The sequence below is a fragment of the Oxyura jamaicensis genome, chromosome 4 (genome assembly GCF_011077185.1).
Source record: "Oxyura jamaicensis isolate SHBP4307 breed ruddy duck chromosome 4, BPBGC_Ojam_1.0, whole genome shotgun sequence".
In the NCBI taxonomy this organism is placed as follows: Eukaryota; Metazoa; Chordata; class Aves; order Anseriformes; family Anatidae; genus Oxyura; species Oxyura jamaicensis.
The window spans coordinates 86,704,884-86,720,578 of NC_048896.1; the positions used below are offsets into that span (position 1 = coordinate 86,704,884).

At 37.5% G+C, this 15,695-nt stretch overlaps 1 protein-coding gene across 6 annotated transcripts in view; it reads right to left on the reverse strand.

Annotated features, from left to right (window-relative positions):
* Positions 1 to 631: 631 nt before the first annotated feature.
* The window catches only part of MSANTD1 (Myb/SANT DNA binding domain containing 1), a 49,186-nt gene continuing 34,122 nt past the window's right edge, over positions 632 to 15,695 (reverse strand). For all 6 annotated transcript variants that reach the window (XM_035324934.1, XM_035324935.1, XM_035324936.1 and 3 more), the window contains 2 exons: positions 12,523 to 12,807; positions 632 to 2,905 (listed from right to left, as the gene is read on the reverse strand). In XM_035324934.1, the coding sequence (XP_035180825.1) occupies positions 2,665 to 2,905; positions 12,523 to 12,807 (526 nt within the window). In that variant the 3' untranslated portion in view covers positions 632 to 2,664. The remainder of the gene's footprint in view (positions 2,906 to 12,522; positions 12,808 to 15,695) is intronic.

The following is a 15,695-nucleotide window of genomic DNA, read 5'->3' on the forward strand; positions in this document are numbered from 1 at the left end:
TTCAGAGTCTCATCTAGAATCCTGTATATCATTCCGGTCATTCATTTCCAAAAATGATGACATCAAAGAAAAAAAAAAATAGCAAAACAGTCATCATAATAATCCCTACCACACAAAAGAAAAGAGCATTATTCTTCTGAAGAAGGTCTGCATGTGATTTGACCGCTGTCTCTCAGGATTAATAACTGAAGAAGCAGCAAATTCTGTGTAAATACAAGAATAGGTATAAATTGACCCAGAATAGTCTTAGAAACAGTCTTCTAAATTGCAGTTTACCCATCTGTAAGGCAGTTCTTTCATAGTTCTGGAGGCAAGACTAATTCTAAGATACAGCTCCATGCATCCACAGAAGGGATTGTATGACATGGCTGCTCATAGTAGCAGGCAAAGAATCAGATTTCCTTCATTCCTGTGTTCCTACAGCTCTGGAATTGTAATTCTTATAGCATGCAGGGAGAGGGGCACAGTACAAAGTTCAAATATGCTGCCACTGGCATTGCTGATTAATTGGATTTAATGGTGATATGGTCCGTGTAAATAATATCAGTAAATATTATTATTTCCCATGGAGTCAAGGGAGAGTTTCTTTACATCTTATTGTAAACCAGATAAAGTGTCAGACACCACAGAATTCAGCCCACTTGTGTCTATAACATGTCTACAACTGGAATATGCAAAAGCACAAAACATATTTTCCTTCCCTCACGTGCATGTATGACAACACTCACCTGCATGACACTAGGAACAGTTCTTCTTTTAGAAGTACTTGTGCAGGCAGACACATAGTAAGGTTTCATGATTCTCCTTCAGAACCAACTAATACAATTTTAGGTACACAAAATCATTTGGAGTTTCACTTTTACTAATTGTAAGCTGTATAACTTCACCCTGTCTTCGCAGAATCAGGCCAGACACTTGTCCTTTTTTCCAGTCACCCAGTCACTGTAGCAGAGTGTGAAGGAGAATTATTTCATTTATCTCATTGATCAGCCACCATTGTCTGCAGGTTCTGTCTTCTACTATGTTTGCATTAGCCTTGTATAAATTAAACTCAGTAGAAATAGACTACACGTATATACAATAATCATGTTTTAGAGCTGCATCATTCTTATCTTCATACCTTCAGCAGCCTTTAAGAAATATTTCCATATATTATTAATTTGTTTGGTGAGTACAGCCTTTATCCTGTTCACTAAACAGAATTACAGATTAATAAATTGAGTCTGAGCTTTAAAATAGTTTAGATATCATTAGTTTAGCTAACAATATGTTAAAATATATAGAAAAATGCAAACCACTTCAAAAGTAATGTTTCAAGAGAAGACATTATTTAGTAGCTAGAATGGAAGAATGGCCTTAGTTCCTAGCACTGACATTAATTTTATACTTCTATATCTGAATCTAACCTTAGGTAATCAGCCTTGCAAATACAGTGAAAGCAGAAGAAATTTGCTTTTAAATGATAAAGCAAAAATAAATGTATATAGGAATTCAGCTGAGGAATTTTTGAAAGTATGTTAAATGTTATTTCAATATTACCTTGCACTAAAGAATCACTTTCTAGTACTTCATCTCAAATATTTAAGTACAATCCTTTATGCCTTCAGCTCCCTCTTGTGGTATATCAATGTTGATCTGCCTTACAGCCACACCTTAAACATCTACTTGCGTTATCAGATTTGCACCACCAGCAAATATTGGGGTAGAGGTGTTGAATGATCTTCATGACTTCCATCTATATATTTTGCTACCAGCATAGGATATATTTACGCTGCAATCAATAATTAAAACCTTTGACTGTGATTATCTCTCTCAGTATTTTTCACTGTCCCAAAGCATACTGTCTAACCCAGCAATAATAAATGTTTCTTCTTTTTCTTTATTTCATTTGATAGATATATATATATGTATATACACACAATACAATATTTTTCTTCTGTGATAGAGAATAAATGAGAGTTTTCATTGCTGGTTGTTCATTAAGTCAACAGATTCCAGTTAATAATGAAAAAAATTAAACATTTAATATCAAAAGCAATTTCAAGTATCTTCTATACATTTTAGTATTCAGTATATAGTAAGGATTTTTTTGTTTGCTTATGAAAACTGTATTTGAATAGACTATTTTTACCCTCATACTTTAGAGTACTATTCATACCAGGCATGGAGTTTAAAAGGATGCATCTCGTCGTCCCAAGTAGCTCTTCACAAGAACCATAGGTCACTTGAACAATCACTGTCTATGTTTCAAAACAAGGTTTAATCATCAGCAAAGTCAAGATGCAATTAGCATTTCTAGGAACACATTACTCTGTTCCCCTACAACAGGTCAGGGTACGGTCCTTGATGTGAAGAAATATACAACACATCTGTTTGTAAAACAATAACTGACCTAGGCATAATAGTACCAAAGTTCCCAGAGCTTCATCCCTTATCCTTTCTGTATAAAAATAATTCAACTTAGGCATATATTGCACTATTTTTTTTTTTCATGCCAGATAGCCCTCACACTGCATTATCTTTTCTCTTTGCTTATCTAAGATTACACTAAGGTTTTAATTTCCATGGAAAACCAGGGAATAGGGCAACAGACACACATAAGGTGTGTAGCAAGGGGATGTCTATAATATCAACAATAATCTCAGAGGCATTCACAAGGGGAAACTACACATTGGATTTGGAAATCATTTTCTCCAGTAGATTCATCATTCTCTCCTGTAGCTGTAAGCTTTGAACTTGAATGATGTTTTGTTGATCCAGAATCCTGCGCACTTCTCTACAGGTTTCTTCCATAGCTCTGCTTAACTTCTTTTGTTCTTCCAACATGGCCTCCATTAATTTTAGCTTCTTCTTTTGAAAGCTGCAGCTTTGCATTTTTCTTTTCTTAACTGGTCTTTCTTCAGTTCTGAAATGGGGATATTTGTTAACAATTAAATTTGTATTTATGGGAAAAAAACCTATGTTAGGATGTAAAATTCTGTACTACATTCTTGGTAAATTTATACCTAAGTTCAATTTTTTTTTTAAAAAAAAAAAGGGGGGGGGCGGGGGATGAAGAAAGAAAAAAGAAAGTTCTCAACCTCTCAGGTGCATGCCAAAACAGAAGTATTTACTACAGTATATTTCACAGTGCTATTGACTGTAAAAACGTGTTTTAAAATCCCATTATTTTTAACAAGACTTTTCCCAACAGAATACCAGTCATAGTGCTATGTTTTTATCTTGATATTTTTTACATATCAAGTCTACAAGCTGTGCTGGGAGAGGGGTTTTGCCCATCTGGTCATTATATTTATTATACTTTAAACTTCAATTCTAAAGCTGCAATAACCATTCCACCCAGAGAAAGCACTGCACTGTACTGTTTTGGGTAGTGGTAAGTTACAATTCTAGTTTTTCAAAGCATCATATCAGCAGGACTGATAGTGTTACTGCATGCTAGTCTCAGAATTTGTCCCTTGCACTGAGACACAGCAGTTGCACTGACTGCTTATTTATATACTACGTCATAAAACATTATAAACAACATGAAAGTTGACCATGATACAGCTTGCAAGATTCCTTCATTTCACAGGTCATGGATGGATGACATTTCATATTTGCCTTTAGAGAAAATTGCCAGTTGGAGTTCAAGATTTTTTTTTATTCAAATGTATTTGTCACAAATACAAGATATGGGTACCTTCTTCTCATTCTTAGGTTAACTACAAGTTCTATCAGTTAGGATAGAACCATACCTCCCTTCAAACTCCTAGCATTTTAACAGGTATTTCAAGCACATTACAACTCCCTGCCTGTAGTTTTCCCTTCATCATAATGTATAGGCAAAACTGTATTCAACATAGAAATTAATTGCTTTTTGGAGTTCTTTTTTAAAAAAGAAAGAAAGAAAGAAATGTTCTTCTGAAATTCAAAACATGTATTTGTAGCCTTTGGAGAAAAACAGGTTCCCAGATCCTAAGGCTGTCATGTTGATATTCCTCTAGCAGAATGTCTTTAAGCTATCTCAGGTGATAACATTTAATACATGCTTGTCTACCTTTTATGTCCTTATCTGAAATCTGTAGAACTGCCACATGCAATTTGGGTCATATTTGGAGAATTTTCTCTATACTGCATCACGCTGAGTTTTGGAAAATAGAGGGAAACCTAGCAATAAAGACAGTGCTCTCAAGATGGACAGTTCACATGGCCATCCTAACTTGGGGTGACAGTGCAACACAGGAATTCAAAACCAGCCTACATGGCATGCACGTCAGAATACACACACAAAATCCATTTCTCTTAACACATAAGTTAAGAAAGAAGCATCATGGACTGTGAAAGAGGAAGAAAGGCAAATACAAGGCAAACATGAGTGAAATACACATCCAAAAAACTTTCAATTACAAATGGGTAACTTCTTTTCTTACTTAGAGTGACAGTCCATGCATTCGTTCATGCTTTTTGTAACTCAAACTGGAGTCCCCAGCGTCAAAGTTATCTGATGATGGGTCTCAAAGTCCCTTTACACTAAGAGCAATCTCGGCTGTGTTCTGCCAAACACAGCATTCTTCCTAGGTGAAATCCAATAATTAGATAGCACCGTTGTGAGTAGCATGCCATACCAATACCTTGCAGATTTCAAGGTAACCTTGATCAAGGACATCAGCCTAACTCTTCAGGAATCTGCTTTTACTAATGTGAAGAAGTGGAGTGAGGAAGGAGGTCACTCAGCTGTGGCAGATTTGTGTCATAATTTCCATGTATGCTCTTATCCTGCTTGACAGGCTTTGTACAACAGTGACAATGACATTCAGATCTCTCAGCAAGAAAAAAAATAAACAACCCTAAACACCTGAAAGACTTGATGCAAATATAACAAAATGACACTCTCCTTGACATTTAAGTGTGTAATGACCCCCAAACAGTGGAGTCTAAGAAAAGAAACAAGTGGATCAAATTAAATGCTATTAAAATCTTGGAGAAAAAAAATAGCATTGGTTTTCAGGGAAACAGTTTCAGTACTGTTTTGTGATTTGAATGTGATGTTCTCCTATACACAGATAAGAAACAGCAACAACATTGACACGGTGACCAAAGACCATTGGCTTTCAGATTATCTAAGTATTCAAAGTTATTTGTGCAACTCATAGGGTTTTGTCACTATTACACTGCTACCACAGTCCTGAGGAAAAGGAGAAACCACCACCTTTATGTTTGTGTTAAACAATTTCAAAAAGTATTCAAAGTGAACTAACCTCATGTTCGATTTGGGCTCAACTCAAACTGCAGGCCAAGCTAATCAATGAGGTTATCACAGTCAGACAATCCAGCAAGAATGGGTCTTGGCTAACAAGAAATTGTTTGCTCCCATTAACCTAAAGGCCCAAATTATTTGAATTGTGCTTCTCAGGGAGGCTGAACTGGTAGAAAAGGTCTTTGACAGTATAAGAACAACAGTAAAATTGTTATTCCAAGGTTCCCATCACTGCCTTCACATTCATAAAGAATGCACTTTCTGGTAGCTGGAGCAACAAGCCAATTCCCTTGCCAGAAAAGTTACCTCTTGATTTTTAAGTCCTCTGTGAAGGGAAGTTTATTCCTGAAACCTGATGGGTCTCTATTCTCTTCCTTATACAGTATTACAAAGTAGTTGTGGTAAAACTTATCCATCTGAAATGGGTAAGAGCTGGCTTCCAGAGCCACAAGAGGGCTTCTGTCTTGTCAAAGCAAGCTGCAGTGAGAATGGTCCTTAATAAGGAATGAGAGGGAAGATCTGGGGCATGTAGATGGTAATGAGCTGCACTGAGTATTGTATTGTCATTCCTGGTGGTTGTGACTGCCATTTTGACTTTTTATTTCAATCACAAGAAAGACAGAAAGACAGAGAAAAACGAAGAAAGAGAAAGACAGAAAGACAAAGATAGAATGACAGAAACAAACAAAAAAAATATAGAATGTTCTGGATTGAAAGATTTAAAATATACCTTATTTTTAAGAGAAGAAAAAAAAATCTTTGAAGGGTTGTCTTAGAGACTGTACAGTAATGCAGGGCATTTTATGATGACTCACAAGTCCATAATAAGGACAAGATTTATAATTCTCTCTCTTGCAGAATAGCTCTTGAAGTAGAGCTCTTGAGAATAGGGTCTCCAATAAATAAATAACTGAATAAATAAATATAAAAGGAAAGAAGGATCCAAAGAATCTAATTTACGAGAAAATGACCCTCAGTGACATGAATCAACATAAAATGTACAGTGATTCCTGAAGATCTGAATTTTGAAAAGTTTCTTCAGGTACCAAGCCACCTTTCTTGAGAAGCTCTAGGTCTCCTACATAGGGCCAGAGAGACCTCTCCAACTTTTTCTAACAGGAAGTCAGAAGGGAAGCAGGGATAGGAATATGACACAGGGTTCAGCAGTGAGTATCCCATCAGGGTCAATATCCTCAAGTAGTTTCATCTAGGCGTATGTCTAGTTTGGTAGTCTCAAAGCACCAGCATAAGAAATGATCAATATTTCATGTAGCAAACATCAGCTGGTTGCTGATTCTCCACGTTGCATTCCTGTGCAACCAACACCTCTGTGACAATGGGAACGCAACAGAACCTCACAGCATCCTTCTACCAAATAAGCATCTCTACTCATTGCCAAGCCTTGAGAGACTTCTCAAGGTAGATTTTGATCTGAAGGGAAGAGTGGTCTGGGAAATCCAGGACCTCAAATACAACTTGGTGGTACTTTTGGACCTCCAGTATTTATGACAGGGAGCCTCCAGAGAAAAGCTCTGGCATTAGGACCGCGTTCCAAGCAGAACCTTGCAAAGCTTTTTCCACACTATGGCCTAAAACAAATAGGCACAACTCAAAGAAATGAAGTAATGCTTTCCCTCTCATCTATGAGGCTGAACAAGAAATGACAGTGTGTGTTGGGGACCAAGAGGAACAAAGCAAAACGTCCAGGTATAACTAGGCAAGACATGTCCAGTCTCAAATGCATGTGCTGTATATCTACCTAAAATCATTTTAATTCTCTGTCCAATTAAAAAGTTCCTTGAATGATTGCCTACACTCACCCAATGAGGATCATTTCAGCAATATGTGTGAAAAAATAATAAAACGGGAGTTAAACACAGAATAATCAGTCTACTACCTGTGTTACCTCCACAAAACCACAATAACAACTCTTCTTTTCTGACTGCTTCATGGCATACGAAGTACTTTTCCTTTTATTCAAAATTCATTAAGAACTTACTACTGTTTCTGACTTGTTTGTGGGTTTTTGTTTGTTTTGTTGGTGGTGGGTTTTGTTTGTCTGAAGCTAAGAACAAATCTAAGTAGACCACCCTACCCCCTATCTTTATGAAACAGAACTAACTATGATCTCAAACTAAATATGAGATGGCAGAAAGATCTTCACAGTTTGAGTACTGAGAATCAGAGCAATCTGGATCTTCTGGTAAACTAGGCTCATTCAAATACAGCCAAATGCATTCAGGAATTTACAAGACTCAACCTTGAAGTGTAGATAACCACCACAAAAATGGCTTGGAGGCTGGGCAAAGCATCGTACTATGATAACAAGTCTGCATAATGAGTTAAGGTGCACTATATAATGTGCATAGCCTAGAGCTCAAACTTCTTTGTAGAAGCTGCCCATTCAGATTTTAAATAACTATGGCATGATTTTAGAAAGATTAAAGGACTTGCCAAAACTGTTATTTCCTGAATTAGCATCCTTACCAAGTTTTAATGCACTTCTATTAAACAATACATATCCTGATTAATTCCTGTTACCTATTCTCACTCTTTTGGTGTGTGTAAGCCATGTGTACCAATTCACTCAATTTACCTTTTAAAAATGAAAGAATACCAAAGATGGTATCATGGTACATGACTACCTCTAGGTAGAAAGCAAAAAATACTAAAATGATCTCAAATACAGTGGAAAGAAAGATAAATAGAAGTAACACTGAAAGTTTATCTCACTATATTCAAATTAGAAACAAGACTGTTTAAAGCAAGGGATTAATATCTGGACCAGATTATTACAGAGGAGAGTGAATTCTCCATCTTCTAAATATATCAGATCTGGACTGGGTATCTGTGAAAAAATTCCAAGAGTCAAATGGATCCTAGGAACAGAGAAGTGGAGGAGAGCAGAGACAGGGGCTTCAGACTGCAGTAGTTCTCTGCTGAAGGGAACCATGCCACAGAATCCTCTCTGTAACATTCTGGTCTCCACATCAGAATAAATTAATTCAGATACATCGACAGTGTTCAACAGGAAGTCAGACTAGATGGCATTGTGGTTTTATTATAGTCTATTAATCTACAGAAGTAACTTCTTTTCACCCCCATTTTCAGTTTGATAGAAATGGCAGAACTGATGAGGTCTGAACCACATTCACAATCTGCATAATTATGTTTTGTCATTATTTTAACAATGAAGAAACAAGACTATAAATTAATCCACAGGGTGAAAAAGCACTGTTTTCAATTAGATAAAAAGTCATTTATAGCATTGTTATGAATTCTGAATTTAAAAGTTTAAGCTGCAGTACAAGGCTCCAGCACATCACATTATATTATCCAACAATATAATTGTCAGATGTTTTATGGACACTGCAATACAGTATAAGCTTTCTTAAAGCCCAAGAGCAGTGTTCATGCAATACTGAAAAAATAGCAGACATCCCGTTAAAGGAAATAGGAATTCCAAATGTTTTTCCTCATCTGTGAATTGCAACAGAAATAAAAATTAATTTGATCCCACATTAATTGTATTATCACTAACTAGGAAAAGCAAGTTTTTCTAAGAAGCTTCCAGACTCCAATAAAATGTAAGGGAACCTAGCTTAAACTATTTTTAGCTTGAGAGTGTGTATGTATTGATAGAAGTGTGAATTTTGACATTTTGTAAATTTTCTCTGTCATAAAAGCTAAATATTAAATCCAATATTTTTTTTAATGTTTTAACTTACACAGCCAAGAATCCTCCTGCTATGATCAAGGATACCATGGAAAAACAGAAAGCTCATGCTTAAAAGCTGTGTTCAAGAGTTTAAGGGAATAACAGTAAAATTTTCAGAAGCCTAAAAGTTGGCTTAAAAAAAAACATACCCTTTGAGGTTTTTTCACTGATCTATTGTTGCCATAACATCATGATTTTTATTACTGGAGAAAAAAATCCCACAGCATAAGCTTACTTTGCACACTTAACAGATCTGTGTATAGTCAGCTTCAGAGACAAATAAGGACTACACAGTCATAAAATATATAGATGAAAAACACGACGATATTTTACATACAGATATATGTGTATATTTTTCAAACTAAGTGTTTTATATAGCCATAAAATAATGAAGCTGAGAGGGAGACTGGGGACCTGAAGCATTGTTTTGATTTCAAATCCCAGTGTTGTCTTTAGTACATTTTTTGAATATGTTAGATCAACCGTGTACTGTTTAGAGTCAAGGACATTTACAAAAAAAAAAAAAATCCAAGAGGGACCCAAATTTTGTATGCAAATTCTTTTTGCTCTTGTTGGTTATTTCAAAGTGTTTTTCACACACAGGATGACATACTAATTGCTTAAGCTGAAAATTGCTTCTCATTTCATAATTTTCCATTAGTAACTCCAAAAGAATTATCTTCCCTGTCTTACCATGGCAGCTTTAAGTGATTTTAACCCATCTGATACCATTAGCAAGTGCTGTATTTTCTTCTGGCCAAAAAAAAGGAGTCCATATTCTTTTCTAATTCATCAGACTTAACTAAACAGGTCAAAGCTGTACAAGCTTTTCAAAACCCCCTGTGAATATTTTAATACCACTTTTCTTCCTCCCAGGTACACATCCCATTAATATCACAAGTACCTGCACATTTTTAATCTGGTCACGACACTCACCTGAAATGTTATACTAATCTCTCAAGTGGTATTTACAGCTCAACTTTTTTTTTTCTTTAAACACAGCTTAACATTTTTTTTCCTTAAACACAGAAGAACTGAATTTTTACTTGTGAATATGTACATACCTTGTTTTTAAATGATATGATGATATGCACAGTATTCCATTGCACAAATATATATATATATATATAGTAGAGAATCGGACTGTGAGAGCACGACTACATTATCAAGTCAGGGAGCAACTTATTATGGAGGTCCTTCCACAGTGATGGTCAACCTGTCCTTCCCTGCAGCTCATGAAGCCAGTTGTGCAGCCATCCTTACCAGGCATCAGCAGCACTGCAGCCTGAGCTACAGAAAGGACAGAGCACCATCACCTGCCATGTAGACTTGCAGCCAGCTGAAAACCTGTCTGCACCATTGAAGACTAGAATTCAATGACCTATAGGTCCTAACTTGGCTAAATTCAAATATTTTTCCTAACAAATAATACATATATATATATTTAAAAAAAAAAAAAATCTGAAGCTGGCTAATACACATTATAGCCTAAATCTTCCAGATCTTAACACTCTTTTCGCTGTGGAGAGAAGGCAGAGTAGTTTAAGTCTGCTAAGATGAAAGCCCACCTGTAAATGAAAGCATCTACCTGAGAGTGGGACTCTGCAAACTGTAAGCACAATGAATGTAAAAAGTTGTGGTTGATTAGCTTGACTTCAGTGATGGCTTGTCTACTCTCTGTATCGAGACCTGGTGTGGTGACCTCTGTCTTCCCCTCACAGCCACCCACAGTACAAAACCGACGTTGTCCAGGAATTGTCCCTAACCTGAAGAAACTTAACATCTTGCAACTAAAAAAAAAAAAAAAAACAACCTTATGTTATCTAACAATTGCCATCATTTTAGCTGGGATAGAGTTAACTTTCTCTGCAAAGGCTTGTATGATGCCACGTTTGGGGTTTCTGATGCAAACAGCGGCGATAGCAAGGCAAAGAAAGGTGCAGTTGCTGCAGAGCAGGGCTCACCCCAGGCCAAGGCCCTCCCTACCCCTGTGCTGCCCTGCCAGCAAGGGGCTGGGGGCGCCCCAGGAGCTGAGGGGGACACACAAGGGCAGCTGGCCCAGGCTGGCCCACAGGTGTCCTACACTGCAGGGTGTCGTGCTCAGCAATGGAGCCAGGGGAGAGGAAGGGAAGTGGGGGAAAGCTCGGGGCAACGGTGTTTGTCTTCCCAAGGAGCTGTTCACTGCTAGGCTTGCTGGTGGGCAGCAGCCAACCAATTCCTTGGTTTGCTTGGCTTCTGCTGTCCCTGGTAAGCTGCCTTCACCTCAAGCCACGAGCTCTCACGCTTGGACTTTTCCAATTTTCTCCCCCATCCCACCTGGAGACAGGGAGCCAGCAGCTGGTGGTGCTCAGCTACCTGCTGGGGCTAAACTACGACAACAGCCTAGCAAATAAAATATGCCCCTTAGTTGTGGAAAAGTAACCTCTTAACTATTAACAAAATATTATTGGAAATCAAATTATGAATTGGGGGGGGCAGAAATTTCTTGCATAAGAAATCCAATCTTGACATTTGCAGATCCTAAATCAGGAGAGATCCTTTATCAGGGATATCAACCCCTTTACAATGATCTGTGATGAAAAAAATAAATAAAATGTTGCTTGTGAACAAAAGAGCTGCAACAATTCAGAAATTACAAACCATAATATATTTTCAATTGCCAAAAAGTTTTTAAAATAATCAACCATTCAAGGACCATTGCTTAAATGACTGAATGCATTTATCCTAGTTTTACACATCCAAGAGTAGGCCTGGAAACAATAATCCAGACTTGCTGGGTTGGTTCTTCTTCCATCTTAACGCCTTCTCAGTTGCATGACTGACAGATAATGTTACTGTTATAGTTAAAGGCTCACAGACTTATGATAAGGATCTCCAGGATCAACTTTTTTACTGCCATAAAACTGCAATCACACTTCTCTGGATGGAAAATGAGACTAATAAAATCTAAAGTTTGTATCCAGTGTACAATCCTGCCTTTTGTTAAAATGCTATCTTCCAAACTACTCCAATCTTATCAAAAAAGGCAACACATGTTTGCACTCTCAAACTAGCATTTACTTTGAAAATGTGACATTCTCAATTGTATTTAAAATGGTTGCATTTTGGTGTCCACAGCAATATTTAGTTTGCTATTTTTCTCCACTTTAACAATAGCTGAAGCCAGGGAAAATTTACTTACTCATACCAAAATAAAACTAGAGCAAGCCAAGAGTCATCTAAGCAGTATGCTATATCTCTTACTGCATTCTCAGTACTGTGTTGAACATGCCTGTATGCCTATTACAAACACTCTACCTCATGTGAGCAGTGACATGCATGCTGAATTTTGGCAACGTTACATGACTTTTTGCCCAGTCCTCCTACTCCCTTCCAATCTATCACAAAGGAAGAAAGAAAATGCCCCAATTCAGCAGAAAGGCTGACACTGGGAAATATATCTCACTTGTGCTTTACAAGAAAGATACAACAGCCATTAGAGGAAAATGTTCCAGGATTTCCCTTTTAGATAGCTGATCCGGGTTCATTCTCTGAAATACAAGAAAGGGAAAAAAATAGATACTACCTCAACTTGTAAGAAAGTAAGCTTGATGAGCTCTCTGAATGTTCATCTTCAAAGCACTCTTCCCTTCCTTCGTATGTAAACTGGTTATATGGCAAATACAGAGGCGTTGACTTAGCTGATGGAGACTGTGAGGCCTCCGTCTGTGATGTAGAAGGACCTGGTTGCTGATTTTCATGCATTTTCACATCGCTGTGGTCTGTCACTTTGGATAAAATCCTATCAATGGTTTTGTAGTAAGGCCAGTCAGGTGCAACAGTTTCACTGTCAGTCATGCATTTTAATTTCCTGTAAAAAAAAAAAGGGGGGGGGGGGGGGGAAGGCATAAAACATTAGAGCCTGTTTTCCTTTAAAAGTAACTTTCATACAGATCTTCTAACTCCATTTGTTCTGGTCATGTTTAGGAGTCGAACTGAATGTTTTTAATGAGAACAAAATCAGACACTTTTTTCTTTTAATCTCCAAGGAAGCTGTTAAGTTTCTTTTCCTAGTTTTAACCTGTGATTAAAAGACGAATTTCCTTTGGGGTTTACATGCAACACAAATAAAGGACATGACAGCTTCTAATGAAAACAGCACTGCATTGATCATGGAATACTTTTTCTTCTCCTTCCAGAGTGCCAGACTACCTGATCTGACAGCAGTCCCTGGCAGTGCACTAGGACAGCCAGGGCAGGGAACACAGCACAACCAAACTATGGTCAGCACTGGCTTTCCATGTGTTGAAGAATGAATATTTTCCATTAGGAATACAAATGTCTATAAATATCATTCATATTCTTTTCCTAACATTGTCTATAAGCTCTGGATTGGCCTTGTGAAGATTCTAGGAATAACCATAAGATGTAAATGTCTGCTCATCTGTTACAAGGTAAAGATCAGTATAGGAAGAAGTACAGTTCCATTTATGTACACACACAGAAAAAAAAGTAAAAAGCAGACAGTTAATAATGCATTATAAACAGCATGCACAAAAACATTACAGTGGAATGACTATCAGCTATGACCTTGTCCTTCACTTGCATCTTATTATGAGATCTGTCATTCAGTCCTAACACAAAGTTCACCACTTTTGGCATCCATTGTTATTCTATTTGCTTTTACTGAAAAATACAAAACTAAGGTGAATAAATGCAACTCAGAAACACTCCTTTACCCAGCTAGCAGCCCAAACAATATTCTCATTTGCCTTTCCTGGTCAGGGTCTTGTTACTCTAAATGAAAGTGCAGCAAACAAAGGAAGAAAACAGGAACGTCAAGAGCAATGACAACTGCTCCACTTTCATAAACCAGATTTCATTTAAATGAACAACAACCAAAAAAAAAAAAAAAAAAAAAAAAGATAAAAACTATTCCTGGACACCTGGCCCATCCCTTTTTCTTGAAGCCTTCCAGGTTTTTCCTCCTCTGAATCCATCCTGCCCATCCGGTCCCCATAAAAGATAGAATTAAATAACATGTAAACATGATAAAAACGGTGCCAAGCTTAAAGGTGGGAACTTGAACTTCTTCCTTTTAAACACCTCTCAGTGTAGGGTAAGGGGAAATCCACCAGTGAGAAAAAAAGGCAGAAATATTTGCTTAGATTTTGAAGCTATTTAAGGATTCTTCTTTTTTTCTTGTCCTTGCAAGGTCTGATGAGCTTTGCCAGCTATTTGGGAAGGCACATCATAGTCCTGCATAGCAAAACCTCCACAGCTGTCTGTATTTTTATGTCCTATATGCATTCAAAATTTTAATTTCATACATGTTTCACAACCTGCTGCTGCAATTTCATAGTCAGAGAATATCTAGTACAACCTACAAATACATCTATATCCATCAAGCACAGCCATAAAATAGCTAAATTCAGGGCAGACAGCAACAATCACTTGATATTGATTATTTTTAGTTTAATTGTTTAGGCTATTCACATGAAGAGCAAATCAATTATACCACTATGAGCTACTAGCCAGGTCTACATTTCACATTTGTTTGTCCATGTTGTGAAACCTTCAATATATTCAAACAATTTATTTTAAAACATTACCATCCCCAGCTGTTCACTGCAATGTATTCATTGTGGTCTTGCCCTATGGGCAAGACAGCAGAAAGCTATGCACGAGCATTTCTCTGCCATGTCAGAGCAAAGTCCAGCAGCTGCATTAAGACTTCACCAGACATGGTTTGAGCCTTCAGAACTGCAAAACGTTGTGCCAAAAGGACAAGAAATGCTCAGGCATGGTATTCTGCCTACTTTGCTCTTGGGGCAGACAGCTGGCTTGTGTTCAGCCTAGTGTCAGTCAGGTCCCCCACGTCCTCATCTACAGAGCTGCTGCCTGGCCAGTCTGTGCTGGGTTTCATGAGGTCTGTGTCAGCCCATTTCTCCAGCTTACCTAGAAACCTCTGAAGGGCAGCCTTGCCCTTTCTGGTGAGGGCTGTACCCTGCAGTTTGATCATTTGAAAAACCATGAGCATGCATTCCAGTATCTGTTCCTTTAGGCTGTTAAACAGGACATTTCCCAGCACAGACCCTTGTGGTCCTCTACCTAGAATGAGCCTCTTGGTAGAATACAAGCCATTAACCATCACACTTTGAGCCCAGTGATCCAGTCAGATTTCCATCCAGCTAGTAGTCCATTCATCTTCCATGTTTATCCTTTCACTGCTAATGAAGTAGTAGAAATGCAACAGAAAGCAACTTTTATTAAGAGAATATTTGGTCTAAACCCCAAATTAAGACAGCTCCATGTAGCATTATCTTATTATTAGAGTGCCCTGATGACTGTTCTGAGTACGCTACATTTCAAGTATTAATTTATCACTAGAATGGCACTAAAAATAGACTTCCGTTATCATTACTATATCATCCTGAGCTAAATGCTGTCTCCGTTACTTTAGCAAAAGTTTTCAGGAGCAGGTATTTTCCCAAGTAGGCCAATACCTTGGTTTTTGTGTTTGAGGTCAATTGTGCACCTAGACCCCATTTTTGCTGACACTCTCATGATTTTGAAGGAAGAGCTGTAGTTTATCTGCCCATACAGCAGGGTTGGAGCTGTATAAAACTAGATGTTTCTATGGCTGTGAATGCATTGTATGGGTACAAAATCTTCCACTTCTGACTACTTACCATAGCTCTGGGCTAAAATAAATAAATAAATGATCACCACCAGGAGATTGGCAGGGGAATTTTGTTA